This window comes from Pagrus major, chromosome 13, assembly GCF_040436345.1.
Source record: "Pagrus major chromosome 13, Pma_NU_1.0".
Taxonomy (NCBI): domain Eukaryota; kingdom Metazoa; phylum Chordata; class Actinopteri; order Spariformes; family Sparidae; genus Pagrus; species Pagrus major.
In genome coordinates, this window is record NC_133227.1 from 6,522,070 (window position 1) to 6,536,600 (window position 14,531).

The 14,531-nt window shown below is 40.4% G+C and overlaps 2 protein-coding genes across 3 annotated transcripts; both read right to left on the bottom strand.

Annotated features, from left to right (window-relative positions):
• Positions 1-708: 708 nt before the first annotated feature.
• LOC141007109 (zinc finger Y-chromosomal protein 1) lies at positions 709-10,701 on the bottom strand. 2 transcript variants are annotated; one of them, XM_073479444.1, is made up of 8 exons: positions 10,424-10,701; positions 7,569-7,665; positions 6,951-7,265; positions 5,507-5,656; positions 4,461-4,589; positions 4,234-4,368; positions 3,946-4,089; positions 709-3,624 (listed from the first exon to the last, which is right to left on the bottom strand). In XM_073479444.1, exons 2-8 carry the CDS (start codon positions 7,633-7,635, stop codon positions 2,324-2,326), a joined length of 2,241 nt encoding a protein of 746 aa, XP_073335545.1. In that variant the 5' UTR covers positions 7,636-7,665; positions 10,424-10,701; the 3' UTR covers positions 709-2,323. The 2 variants fall into 2 exon arrangements, with proteins under 2 accessions (XP_073335545.1, XP_073335546.1); XM_073479445.1 differs by lacking the exon at positions 4,234-4,368 and having other exon boundaries at positions 10,424-10,700.
• A 1,080-nt stretch (positions 10,702-11,781) lies between these two features.
• LOC141007312 (diamine acetyltransferase 1-like) lies at positions 11,782-13,316 on the bottom strand. Its single transcript, XM_073479656.1, has 6 exons — positions 13,070-13,316; positions 12,938-12,989; positions 12,770-12,850; positions 12,568-12,669; positions 12,391-12,431; positions 11,782-12,295 (listed from the first exon to the last, which is right to left on the bottom strand). Exons 1-6 carry the CDS (start codon positions 13,133-13,135, stop codon positions 12,128-12,130), a joined length of 510 nt encoding a protein of 169 aa, XP_073335757.1. The 5' UTR covers positions 13,136-13,316; the 3' UTR covers positions 11,782-12,127.
• Positions 13,317-14,531: the final 1,215 nt, after the last annotated feature.

The window sequence follows — 14,531 nt, forward strand, 5'->3', positions numbered from 1 at the left end:
TATTTTTATTACTTTTTGCAACACTTTAACTGACACTGCTTTAATGTGCACTTAAAGTTAACTTAATTTTGTTTCTGTTTTTGATATTTATTTTATTTTGGTATTTTTGATATACTTTCATTTTAATTCTATGCTGAGCCTCTGAAACAAAATTTCGTTGTGTTCATTTGTTGCTCACAGAATGACAATAAAATCTGTCTAAGTCTGTCTAAGTCTCTAAGGCTTTAAAAGTAGCTCAAAATTGGGAAAGAATACATTTAAATATTTCTTTACAACTCTTTACTCTAAAATTAAATTAAATCCAATTCTGTTGTACCAAAACTTTAAACTCCAGTTTACACTGTGGTCCAGTATTATCTTGAGGTTTAATAAATAATAATAAATAACAAACAGTGCTGTAAAATCAAGATGGCAGAGTGCAGTTTGAAGCATTCAGTCAATCGAAAGCTTCAACTTCAGCTACCTGAGGCATATCTAGCACTTGATGTTTGAGGTAGTTTGTGTTAGCAGCATAGCTAGCAAGCTAATAATTCCAGTCACCAGGAAGAGCGAACAAATGGCTCCTCACTGAGCTCGAAATGTTAATAATTTACAAGGGGAACACAGCATGTAGTAGTAGTCAGAATATTTTCAGACCTAACTGAGTTTCAACAAATCCAGAGTTGAACCTGTTGGAACAGTGACAGTGGCAAATAAAAGACAAACGGCTAAAATACTTTGCTTTTATTACCTTTTTTAACAAATACGTTGAAGTACATCCATAACAACACAGTTGAGATTTCCTTTTTAATCAAGTGTTTACATCTACACGCTTTGTACAGATTTGTATACAAAACAATAATTTACGTCCCATAGAAGTCTAGTTACACTTAACTATACAACAACTTATAAATGAAATAAATATAAAAACAGAAATAATCACAGGTGATAACAAAAATGTAAAAAGCCATAGTACAAGTACACCACCAGCACCTGTCTTCTGAAGTTGCATCTAAAAAGATATACACTGTCCCTTTCTAATGGTAAAAGTACATCTGAGTGTAGGTGAAAAAACAAAGAGTTCAGTCCATCGTTTCATAACAGCAGCACCAGATACACTGTATGATTCCTATTTAGACCAGACAGTTATATTAGGACATTGATTTTAACTTTTTTTTTTTTTTTTTTTTAACCCAGCCTAATATTGGTATCACACTGATGCTTGCAGATTATGCAAACAGATATCCTGTCAATTCATATGAAAAACAAGTTTGTTCATAGAAAAACAAACCATCTGTAAGAACAGCTCGTATATTTTCCTCATCACAAAAATGTCCTTCTCGCAAATTAATGGGATTTCACTCCCAAGGTAGCATTAAAATACTGTCAGTGTCATCTCTACTGCTTTGGGCACAAGTTCTGAAAAACTTACAGTACACTTATTGACTTCAAACAGAAATATCAGACAGGTGTATGATAATCAAGCGACGGCATAATAATGATCCCTTGGTGATATACTGTAGGTGCATATGTGAACTTTTATTCACTACCATGATACATCCACTATTCCACTGTGTGTTTTGTGTTAATTTCATGATCGTAGACCTCTGTGTACAAAGCTAAGATTGATTGTTTCTGCTCTATGGGTGCTGAACACAGCCAGCCTTGGGTTTCTGTTAACACAACAAAAAGCACTATGTTACAGAGTGGTGGGGTCAGAGCACCAGGAAGCACAACAGATGCTTTTGTTGTCATTCACTCTTCCTCTCTTACACAGACACACACACGCGCACACACTCTCTCTCTCACATACACACCACACGACTTGATTACTGCATTCATCATGATCTTGACCAGGATGGCAAGTGCTACTGGGAACAGGTTGCTAATTCATACTGCTGTGTTTAGTACATTTTAACAAAATGACGCAAACGTTTTGGAAAATTACACAGTTTTGAGACGAATAATTAGGACCATTGTGACTGACAACTGATTGCTGTCTGCAAAATTAAAAATGTATATCTACAAAGAGACATCTGCACAATCTGCCATGCACACTGTCACCAGCAAGGGACATGCAGTTAAAAGTGCAAGTCTACAGAGAGGTTCTGCTGCTAACTCTGACAGAGCGTTAACGTTATGTACATGTGTATACATTTCTGAACAAACATTAGGCTGAGGATCAAAAAAGAGCAAAACAACAGAACGGACTAAGTGCAGCACGCGCACACACACCACATTATTTCAATGTGAATGGCGCTGTGCTGAGGGTGCAGTGATTGGGGTGTGATGGTTGCTTCGACATTGTTCTGTTGTTGTGGCACAGTATTTGGCTCGCTTAGAGTCACTCTGCCTGCACCACGTCCTTGTGGTGGCGCATGATATGCTGGTTCTTCTCCGAGGGTCGCCGGAAGCCTTTTGAACAGATCTCGCAGCGGTGCGGATAGTCTTTTGTGTGAATGGAGATGACGTGTCGCTTGAAACCCGAAGCGTCCCCGGTGCTGTAGTCACAGTACTGACACTGGTAAATTCTCCTTTCTTTTTGTCCTTTGCCAATAACTACAGTCACACTGCTGGCTAAGCTGGCGGCACTGACTCTTCCAGGCGGGCCAGCGCCGCCAGACCCGCTCGGTGCAGACTTTTTAGGTGTCGTAACAGGAGTGTGTGTCTCTGTCCTCTTGGCCTCACTCTTTTCAGGAGAGGCCTGTTGCTCTTTTGTATGGACAGACAAGATATGACGACTGAGAACAAAAGGGTCTGCAATTTTGAAGTTGCAGTGACGGCACTGATGGAGTTTCTTGGTGCGGTGGGATACCGAGTGCTTCTTCAGTTCCGACGGCCGGTGGAAGCCTTTACCACAGATGGCACATTTGTGTGGGTAGTCCTTGGTGTGAACGGATATGATATGGCGTTTCAGGTCACTGGAGTTGGAACTTTTGTGGTCACAGTGGGCACAATGGTGGGTCTTATTCTCCTCGTGTGTTAGTCCGTGCTGCATTAACTCCTCCTCCTCTGCAAAGGTCTGGAAACAGCGCTCGCATTTGTATGGCATCTCTTTGCTATGCTTAGTTTTGATGTGCGTCTTGAGATTAGAGGAATCAGCCGACTTGTAGTCGCAGTACAGGCAGGAGTAAGGCTTCTCGCCTGTGTGCGTGCGCATGTGTTTCTTCAACTCAGACGGGTGTCGAAAGCCTTTTCCACATTCCACACAGATGTGGGGGAAACTTTTGCTGTGAACAGCCAACAAGTGCCGATTGAGCAGTCCTTGCTCAGCAGTTTCATAGTCACAGAACTTGCATTTATGCATCTTGGTGGGCGGTGGAGGCGGCTGGTTCTTGGGCTCTCTGTGGTGGTGCTGCAATCTGTGAGAGAACAGCGCTGCCTGCTGGTGGAACTCCTTGCCACACATTTCACACTCGAAGGGGGCCTTGCTGCTCAGAGCGTGCACCTCCATGTGGTTGTGGAGGCTGGCTTTCTTGTTGGTGGTGAAGTCACAGTCTGTACATTGGTACTTTTTCCTCGTCAGAACATCCTGGTGATGATTCTTGGTGTGGCGTTTCAAGAACCCTCGTGACTTGAACTTTTTGCCACAAAGCATGCAGGGGTAGACTGTCAAAGGCTGACCGTATGGACCAATGATGATGGCTAGAGAGAGAAATGACAAGAGGGAGACAAGCTTTTCATAATCGCTTTCATTTTTTGTATTTTAATCCTATGAAAATAAATGCATTATCCAAATGATGGAGGTAAAATGTGCTGCAAAAATATTTTCAACTTATGAATAATTAAAATAATATGCTTGTAGCTTTTATTCTTAAAGCATCCTTTCTGCTTTTGCTGAGCACTGCACAGCTCCACTGTAACAATGACGATTAAAAGTTCTTCTTTACGGTGTGATGAACATTTACGTTCGTAACTGGCATATGAAGACAACTTCCACATCGACTGACTTCGTGTTGCTCTTACCTGTCTGTACCTGGCGAGGCTCTGACCGTCTCCTGCTCTTGTTGCGTTGTCTGTTCATTTCATCCACCCCGTCGGACTCATCGATGTGCAGCAGTGCGCTGGCTGCACCGTTTCGGTTTTCACAACTCTCACTATCATCTGCACCTATGAGAGCAACAGGACGTCTTTAATTTGAAAATAAACAAAACCAGCCATTGTAAAAGCTTAAGCCAAGACACTCAGAGACGTGGTTGATGCACAGCCTTCCAGTGTTGTTTTAAAAGCAATTTAATAGACAGGGGTGCTGACCATAAGCAGCTGCCCAGGCCACAGGCATGAAGTCCTTGCTTAGAGACACGCTGTCATACGAGCGGTCGTGAGTTACTGGCTCTTCACCTCCTACCACCACCTCCATATAAACCTCATCAGTCACCTTGGACCCACCTGTAGATGAGCCCAACATGTACAAAACCAAAAAACTAGTGACGTTTACTTTCATGACAGTCAACCCCACTCGTTCGGTCTAAACAACTCACCGTGGTTCCCTTGATTGTGATGAGAATCTCCAACAGACATGTAAACCATCTTCTCTCTGAGCGTCTGGCCTGAAGAATCGTTTAACGCCACGCTCTCCGTGTCTCCGTCGCTGATGTCTACTGATTCTCCTGTAGAATAAAAACAACTTTTAAATCCTACATGTTTTGGCAAATTATTGGTCAATCTCTGGGAAACCCAGAAATACAATGCTCGTTTCACAATCATATTGGCCGAAGTAAGGAGGAAAACCAGTAACTGTTTATTACTATTAGGGGTGTAACGGTACATGTACTCGTCCAGAACCATCACAGTACGGATGTCACACTTTTGGTGCATCCTGTCATATGAAGAATAGGTCTGACTGTCACACTATGGCCACTTATGAGCCCTGTATCATCAACACATTGTAATTTAAAAAGGTGGCCCACCAGAGAGCACAACAAAGTGGTGCATCTCGTCAGAGTTGCTATAAGACAGGAGTTGTTGGTGTGATGTGTGGGAGAGAAAATGGAAAGTTTGTTGCTGCTCCGTGCATTAATGTTATGAATATGTCCTGTTTATTATGAAACCTGCCTAGTTAGTCGAACCCAAGATGCTCTGTGAAATTGCTGGTAGCGGCATTTCTTTTCTGCAAGCAGCTGTTAGTGCATTTCTCTCAATCACACCATTTTTATTTGCATTCTCTTAGGTTAAATTCCTCAGTATAGCTAGCCAGCTAACTTTGTTTCAAGCTTCTGAGGCACGCAACCAAGTTATGGACATGTGATGTAGAGACAAAGACACTTTCAAACCCAAAAAGGGCATGTATGTCTGGGGTGACGGTGTTCTCTGCTGGGTGAGTTCAGTGGGTCAGAGTGAATGAGGGAAACAGCAGTGACTTCAGTGGTGTGCTAAAGAGCAACTACTGCTGTACAGCAACTCTGAGGGGACACACACACTACTTCAAATTCAGACACACATAATAAATCAAATGTACGTTTACAGCCCTAATTATTATATCACATAAAGTATATCCTCACACAAGTTAAAGCTCAAATGCACTCACCCATGTCATCCTCTCCAGAATCGGCCTTGAAGATGTACACCTTTATCACCTCCTGCCCATCCTCGTCCTTCTCCACTTCCTGGTCCTCCACAGCTCCCTCCACTGTCACCTCTGTTCCATCCTCAGACACCATTTTACCAGCTTCGTCCACTAGAGATGGGGGTACACATATCACATTTCATGAGAGAAGTGTACCAGACATGAGCTGGTGAGAGCATCAATTCTGACAACTTCAATGCTTATCACCTCACCCCTATGAATGTGTAGTGAGGACATGGCTTGAATTTCATTTTACCATATCAGTATATCTATAAATTCTATGAAACTGATCAATTTTCGCACAAGCTTGTCTGACTACTCAAATGTTCAATTCTGAGGTTTAGTACCATTAATTATCTTCAAAAATAATCTGTTTAGGAGAAGTTCTGGTTTATCAATACAACAGCAAATCAAAACTGAGTTGAAATGACACCACTTCAAACACCTCATAATCTTTATATATGGTTATTAATGTTTTAGTGGCTAAATCTAATGTCAAAGCACTCAAAATACATTCTGTTTCCACTAACACACAGATTACATTCAAATGGTAATGATAGTCTGCTTCATTACTATCTTCAGACTGTGAACCAAGTACCACTTTGGGGTTGTTCGACAATGACAATGTACAGTGGTGCAGACAGCGCTGCGTAATTGTGCAATTACTGTAGAATGAAAGGAAACTGGCTGCTTGTCATTATTATGTGGCTCTGTAGAAGTGATGTTCAAAATCTGACATTTGTTAGTCTGAAATAGTTTGCCTACTAAAGTGTCAGCAGAAACCAGAGCCAATATTTTGAACGCTAAGCATCCCAAGCTCATCTTCTTTAAGCCAACAAAAATCAACGGCACTTCTTTACTGTACAGAGATGTTTTTAGATACTTGTAGGGCTGCAACTAACATACTTTTGTTATCAAGTCATCTGTCGATTATTTTCTTGATTAAAGGATTAGTTGTTTGGTCTTTAAAATGGCAGAAAATAGTGAAAAATGTCAATGATGATATCCTCAAATGTCTGATGTAGGAAGAGTTTTTTGTAGAAACAAACTACAAAAAACGTTTGATTATCACAATTGCTGGCATGTAATTAACTCGTTCCAGTTCTAGGTACTTGACATGAACTAACAAGGTACTGCAGATATTACACATTTTGACTAAATTTGGTCTGGTAATAATACATAGATTAATGACTGCTGCCCCTGATAAATAAGAAATGAATAAATAAAATCACATTTCATTCATTTTGAATGTTTCCTTGATGCATTCAAACTTAGCTTTTTTTGAGTTTAGTTAGGGATCTCATCTACCCAAGAAAACACTTAAAATGACAAAGTGTAAATGGGGCCAAAATTCTTTCCAGAGGAACAATAGCACATCTGATTGCAAATAGAGCAGTATACTTACAGGATATCATTAGGTAATCTCCACAGCCATCTTGGTCATCCTCCTGCTGCTCTGGGTCCAGCCCATCTTCGGGGATGTCTCCCATGGCAACACCTTCCTCATCACCCTCCAGAGCCATCACGCAGGTTTCTACAGCAACATCTTCATCCTCATCGCAGTGCACATACTCAGACACCACATCCTCCACAGCATCCTGGATGACCAGTTCATCTGGGGCAAACCGGTGAACTGCCATGCCTTCCCCCTCGCCCTCTGACACCAACACAGTCTCTTGAAGCTCCACAACAAACTCCTGCCCGCCGGCACCACCCTCATCTGGAAGAAGCAGGATTACCCAGTTAACCACATAGCAGTCAAATGCAACAGTTCATAGTGTGTGGCTGTTTTAAATGGCACATTAAAGGTTTTTAATCTTACCGACATCATGCAACCATGAACTTCTAATCAACAGCCGTAACATCTCAGAACAACACTTTACTTTTGTCAATCAAATATGCTAAGTCATTTGACTAACCAAAGAGCCCCGGGTGTTATTAAAACACCCGAACACTGTCATGTTTATCGGAAAGCATACACACATATATAAATACACACATTAAAATAAGCATGGCTAATTACCCGATCCGTGTAAGATTATTTTAGGCTCTTCGGAATGTATTGAAAGCCTGGTGACATCCTCATCCATTGTCCTCGCACTGCATTTGTTACTGGAGAGCTGGAAGCAAGTGACAGAAAGCTTAGATGACTGTGACCGAAACTGATGGAAACAAACACCAGCACCTTCAAAAACTAATAGATCACTTATACATAATATTTGTAATATAACATACTTAAGTAACTTAAAATCAGTCCATCACTACATCTTCACATGCCATTTCATACAGGTTCAGTGATTCTTTCTAGTATGATGCTTACTAGCAGACTGAATCAACTGTCAATCACTAAAGTCCATCTTAATCACACAATATACGAATTGCATAACACAGAATGATATTAGGAATGCAGCGATGGCTGATATTTGCCTTGTTGACTATCTGCCTATCAGTTAACAAGATGACATTCACCGATAGCAGTGGCCAATGTTTATGTGTTTGTGCCGGCACATTCATGAGCATCTGGCTTGTAAAACATCACTGCTATTGGTTAGTAAGACTATGCAAGTACTGAACGGTTCTTCTCATTGAGTAGGTAGTAGTATAGCGGTCTGAAAAGGCTTTTGAAGCAGTAACTTCCTTAAAAAAAAAAATAATAAAAAAAAAAAATTATGTGAAAGGCTATATTAAAAGGTTGTTTCGTAAATGCGTACGATCAAATTTGTGCTGAAGATTTATTTGTTTTCTCCGGCACAAAAGAGGGAATAAATAATAACAACAACATTGCTATTGGCCCAGAATTTCACAATCACTGCATCCCTAAATTATATATATTGATGATTGTCTTGAAAGAGGGTTTCTTGTGCTGTGAGAGCTAAAACTGTGAAAATCAAGCAACTTATTCTGCACTTACCCTCACAAGAAATCCATGTATGTGTTTGTGATCATTAATGTGATTTGAAACTAATTGATTTTTATAACAGAAAACCAGATGATGCCACAAATGTGAACCTAACACTGCATGTTAGCCTAAACACAATCAACCTATTTATTTTCCAGATGCAACCAGGGAAAGCCACAAACAGCTTGTCATCCTTTGCTTGTTGAATACAAACATGGTGTGTGTGTGTTGCTAATTTGACATTATAATACGATTCACATGATAGAGGGGTCACTGGCCTGGTAGTGCACAACTGCTGCTGCCTGAGCATCACACTCACAGCCATCTATCCTTAAAAGACTCTTGTTGCAGTTAATATTGCATTTAATGGTTTGTTTGGGCTTGATAAAGTGAACCCTGTGCACAATTGACATTTTCTACTAGAAATCAGGCTGGGTGTCAAACCTCATCTCCTTTTTAGTAGCAATATAAATGTGTCCAACTCTTTGGCACCATGTATTGAAAACTCATAAACCAAAGAGTAGCATCATATGATTGATTGTTTATTTGTACTTAACAGTATCTTTTCATTGAAGCACTAATACAGAAACTTTTCCAACAATACCTTGCCCTGAATTGCATATTTATCTAAAAAATAAATATGCAATTAACTTTTTATAACAGTCTGCCATGTTTTAAAGCCTTCCAAGCTGCTCTGTTTTATATCCTGCTGCTGCAATGAACAAGTTTCTCTGTGGAGACTGAGAGCTTCGTTTGTTTTGATATTTCGTTCACATGTATTTACACACAGACAAGATAAGGTCACCTCAAGCTGAGTGTTTCTTTTACGGATGAAAACACTCAATAGTCGATTAAAATACAATTAAGGTGATGTGTTTTTGTAGGATTAGCTTGTGGCTGCGACAAATGTCAGCAAGTGAAATGACCAGTGGCATAATTACCATGCCTGCACCACTTCAGCTACCGAAATTAAACGAATACTTCAGTCACACAGGCACCTTCATCACCGTAGCGATGAAGATGAGACAATATGCGACAAAAATCTCTCCCTGTCACACACACTGGGGGATGCGGAGATGTAAACAGTGGTGTGGACGATGCAGCCGGGGTGCCATTTAATTCCCACTGAACGTACCATCCCCCCACCTCCAGGTGGAAAAATGATGACAACGGTGTGTGGAGATGTGGCTCACGACACGGTGCATCAGTGTGCTGAAAGACGCCGCCAACACATTAAAACATACCAGGGTGATGAGACTAACTTAGCTGCCCATTCATGCAACACTACACACAGCGTAGCCGATGAGACGATTGACGGTAATGTCTTCAACTGACCACTGGAGTAGCTTTAGCACCGATTACTCACGCAAAGTCCGATTGTCACGGCCAAAACACACATTTAGGAAGAGCTGGCTGCAGCCTACATACATGCAACATAATAAGAGCGCATAATAAATAAGGGTGGTCACGTTTGGTCTAAAATGTCGCGACTCTGTAGCAGCCAGCTAGCGGGAGGAGGCTAAAGACACACACTCATTTTCTACAACCGATTTTCATCACACTAGCGTCCGCCATTTTGTTAGCTTGGTGTCTGGACGAATGCTAATTTCAACACTAAATGAAAATACCCCTCGGCGAGGAAAGTATTTAATTTGAAGTGTATCGAAGGCTAAATTGTATAATAACTGTTAGAATCGATATCAAATCACGTTAACGTTAGCCAACGACGACCGGCGGATACAAAACCCGCTTCTTTCAGCAAGATGGCTAGCTAACCGGATAGGCCAGAATTGCCAATTACGGCCTCTATAGAGGCCTGGGCCTGAGAAGAAAAGGCCCACCCCTCTGCGGCCTCTCGGTAAGAATGAGAAATAAATTAAAAAATACACATGCATGCAAAAACAAAGACACACGGACACGCACAAATGCAAACATAGCTCTGCAAACGGGCGCCCTAAGAGCAAAAATGACCCGCGTACCAGATATATGCTGCAGGGATGGCCTCCGTCCGCTCCTCGGCTTCCCAGGCCGCCTGGTTCCCCCAGACTCGGGCTGGATTCAGTCGGGAATTTTGTGTTATTTGGGCGGGCCGGAGAGGAGCAGAGAAGGAGGGGTTAGGGGTTGTTTCTGGAGCTCTGCTGAAAGCAAAGCAGGGCGTCTGAAGCCAGATCTTGTCATGCTACAGCCCCCCGCTCCTCCAGCTCCGAGGCCGCCGTCAGCACGACACGTCACAGCCCGAGAGCAGCAGGAAAATGCGGAAGGGTTGTGGTGGAAATCACACCGGCAGGCACCAAACAGGCCATAATCTGAGGACCGCCGCTCAAACGGGTTATGTCAAAACGTGCACTGTAGTGTTAATTTTAATTAGTTTGCGCCCCAAGGTTGGTGTAGCTGGTAATGGAGTGAGGAGGACTGCTTCAGTTCCCCGAACAGTAGAGTCGCATGCAGCAGAGAGGTGTGGACAATAAAATATGATTAAACTATGACCTCCAGACATCCTACATTTTAAAAAAACAACCTAACACCATCAGTTTCATTATGAGTGTAAACCTAATTGTTTCTTCAGAATGAACAAAAATCCTTTATGGCTTTAGTTTATGTTTATTCACATTTCCTTATTTATATGAAGCCAATAAATGACTAGTTAATCACTTAAGGAAAAACAATATAAATGAATTGTAGTTTTTTTTTTCTGCAGGCACATGTATAAAGTAAGAAAATATAACACATTTACCCCTCAAATGTATATGAGTAACAATTTTAAGCAGATGAGTGCATTTATACATTTACTGTACCTGCTTAAGTAAAATTTGTATGTTGGCTACTTGTATTTTACATATTTGTGTTCTGTGTTTAATAGGGAAATAGTGTACTTTTGAATTCACAACTCTTATCTGACAGCTAATTTACTAATTAGGCTGTATACAAAGTGATCATCAGCCTACAGCACACGATACATTTGTTATGTATAATAGGTCCAATTTGTTCCAGATAAAATCCAACTTACATGTTACTACATATGTAATCATAATTCAATATAAAAACAAATCATGATATAACACTGACACAGACGATTTTAGTGGATTATGAGTACTTTATTTGTGATACTTTAAATACACTTAGTAGATAATACTTCTTTACTTTAACTTAAGCAACATTTTCAATACAAGACTTTTACTTGTAGACCTTATGGAGGATTTTTCAACATTTGGGTCTTGCTACATTTACTTTGTTAAAGGAACCGAAAACCACCACCAATGAAGCTACTTGCACGTAAGGATTCAACTTTGTCTTGTTACTTGTTCCCTTTAATTATAGGAATAATTACAGCCAGATGTTATTTCAAAATGCATGGTTTTAATGTAAGAGCAACAAAAAATATGTTTGCAAAACAAAAACACTCCCTCTACAAATAATTATTACAGTGTTCCCACCTTGGGCGTCAGTTCCCAAGATGTGGTTGCAAGATGAAAAATACATACAATTGTGTACTGCTGATTTTTCTCAAATCTTGAAAGAATTTTACTTACTTACTACACCATGGCTAAAATTAGCAGAACTCATCTATTATCAAAGTTATCAGTCGATTTTTAAATGTATTTATTAAGTCTGTGCCTAATCAATCACCAAACAAAACAAGATTATTGCACCAAAAGTCAGTACAAGTCACTTTAAAGTAAACTCTATTTGGTCGTCATTTTCAGCAGCTCCTGCTTTTCAATCTCAAAAAGACGCCAGCCCTCCTCCAAGGAGAGGTCAGCCGCTCCTTTTCGCTTGTAGAACTCGATAGACTTGGTGTTGTTTTCTGCCACTATGAAGTGCATGGCACTACAGCGAGTCTTCACAGCCGTCTAAGGGAAGGGGGAAATGAAACTCATAAAACACAAGGACACAAGAAGTGCTGAATAAAGTTGAGTCAGCTGTAAATGTACATTGATAACCATACCTCGCTCAGAACCTTCAGGATTCGTGAACCAATGCCAAGACCTGTTGAAAGATTAAATGTACAGAGTGCAGTTAAAACAGTCAGTACGTGACTGTGTGTGTGTCTGTAAAACATTTTCTCTGTAACTGATTAACTTTTACAATCATCATATATATGACAGCACTTTAACAACCTTACCACGGAAGTCTTGCATTACGTAAAAGTCCTCCAAGTAGAGAAGCTTTCCAATCCAAGGGTCATATGTGAAGTAGTACATGGCAAAGCCAATCACACTGTAGTCTAGAGGAAAACACCACAAGAAAGGGGTTTCATTTAAAGAGTAAACCTTCAATTTATTAAGAAATATGACTCTTACATCATGTTAATGACATGTTTTTACCATCTGAGCCCTGCTCTTTTGGGACTTCAGCGACCAGGCAGTGGTAGAATGGATGATCACCAAAGCCGTCTTCAAGTAGTTCTACAAGGGGGACATAGCTTTTATAAGCATGTATGAAGCTAGGTAAATATGTGTATAAAATGTATGATTCAACATAAACTACCGCACCCTTCTCACTCAGCACGACCTTCTCTTCCATCTCTTCAAATTTAGCAAGTTCCTACAAGGCAAAAACATGACAGATTAGTTGTTAAATGTCCTATTGTTTGTCAAATATAAGGCTATAAACATTTGGCTTACCTTTATGAGTCGCAAGATATCAGACACGTCGGTGGGTTCGGCTTTCCGTAATATAAAACTGGCCATTTTCTCTTTTTACCCTTTTTCCCTTTACTCACTAGTCCTCTGAATGTGAATAAAAGCAAAATTTGTTTCTTCATTCGCTCCTCAGGAGGTCATCCCCCGACAAAGAATAAGGAAATCCAGCAGACTTGCATTGGATGTGTTGAAGAGAGTGGTACAGCAGCTTCACTTACTTCCCTTTTATGTTTTCCTGAAGGAGGTGAACCCATTCAGTAACCCATATATGGTCAAACAGCCCTTTACACCCTGTGTTTTTCTTCTTCTGCTGACTCCTTATCTTTGTGTGGATCGCTGTTCTTGATTTGAATGTTGTTCAAAAGTTAAATATTAACCAGACCTGGAAAAAAAACAGGACCAGAGCACATAACGTCTGTAGAACTGAGTAAAGAATGACCCGTGGGTGAAAATGAATGTGAAATGTGAAACATTCCACGATAAACCAATTGTTTTTCAGTCAGTCACTCCTGCTCTGCAAACATTCAGACTCATACATGACCAATCCTTTGCATTGCTGAAACCAGAAAAAACAAACTTTAATTGATTTATTGCACGTACCATTTATGTAATATGTAATTAATAGGTTTTAACTACAATAAAAAGTAAATAAAGATAATGAGTTGGGACATTTAAGCCAATCAGATGTCAACAGCCAGGAAGGAACAGGTGAATAACTCTTGATTAGAACGCTTATGCTGCGTTCCAGACAATTCAGAAATTGAAAACTACAATGGATCGCCACTTGAAGTCACAGTTCCTACTTGTAAACTCATTACACATCCATCCACCCCGACTTCATGAGGAGCAGTAGTCTGATGTCACAAAAAAACAGACCATTTTACACAGCAGCCATTTTTCTCAGATGTCACACTCGGGGTGGGCGGATCAAATGTGGCACTGCTGTGTTCCTGGGTGCAAGTAAATTCATTCCTAATTATCAACACACATCTTGGACACATTTATTTAAAGATGCAATATATACAAATTCTTGAATTCATATTCAGAATGAACAGGTGGCAGCATATTGCCAGAGTAACCGCTAACCGCTGCTAACCTTAACTGTTGTTAGCTAGTTAGCTTGATTAGCTGTGCATCTATTGGTTCAGACTGGGAGCTTGGGCACAGGGATGTTGGACTGAAACAAGCTGTTGCTAGCTGGTTCCCATGTTAACTTCAGTAAATATCTCTGCAAAACAATCCATACTGTAGATGTCATAACGTCAAAACTGTTACTTTGTCACATTCTGGTGATAATTTTAGTTAATAAAAAAAAAAAAAAACTAAAATGTGTACATATTGCACCTTTGAGTCTGGAAGTCAAATGTGCTGAAAGTTATCAAACGCTATTGTTTTGTAGCGATTGAAAGTGGTTGCATGCTCTTTTCCATTGTCTTTTCAGTTG

Excerpts from the sequence above, each read along its gene's own strand:
- LOC141007109 (XM_073479444.1), bottom strand. The coding sequence starts at position 7,635 with ATGGATGAGGATGTCACCAGGCTTTCAATACATTCCGAAGAGCCTAAA. Across the intron at positions 4,369-4,460 it reads TCACAATCAAGGGAACCACG|GTGGGTCCAAGGTGACTGAT; the intron begins GTGAGTTGTTTA and ends GCTCATCTACAG. Across the intron at positions 3,625-3,945 it reads GCCTCGCCAGGTACAGACAG|CCATCATCATTGGTCCATAC; the intron begins GTAAGAGCAACA and ends TTCTCTCTCTAG.
- LOC141007312 (XM_073479656.1), bottom strand. The coding sequence starts at position 13,135 with ATGGCCAGTTTTATATTACGGAAAGCCGAACCCACCGACGTGTCTGAT. Across the intron at positions 12,432-12,567 it reads CGTAATGCAAGACTTCCGTG|GTCTTGGCATTGGTTCACGA; the intron begins GTAAGGTTGTTA and ends ATCTTTCAACAG. Across the intron at positions 12,296-12,390 it reads TCCTGAAGGTTCTGAGCGAG|ACGGCTGTGAAGACTCGCTG; the intron begins GTATGGTTATCA and ends CCCTTCCCTTAG.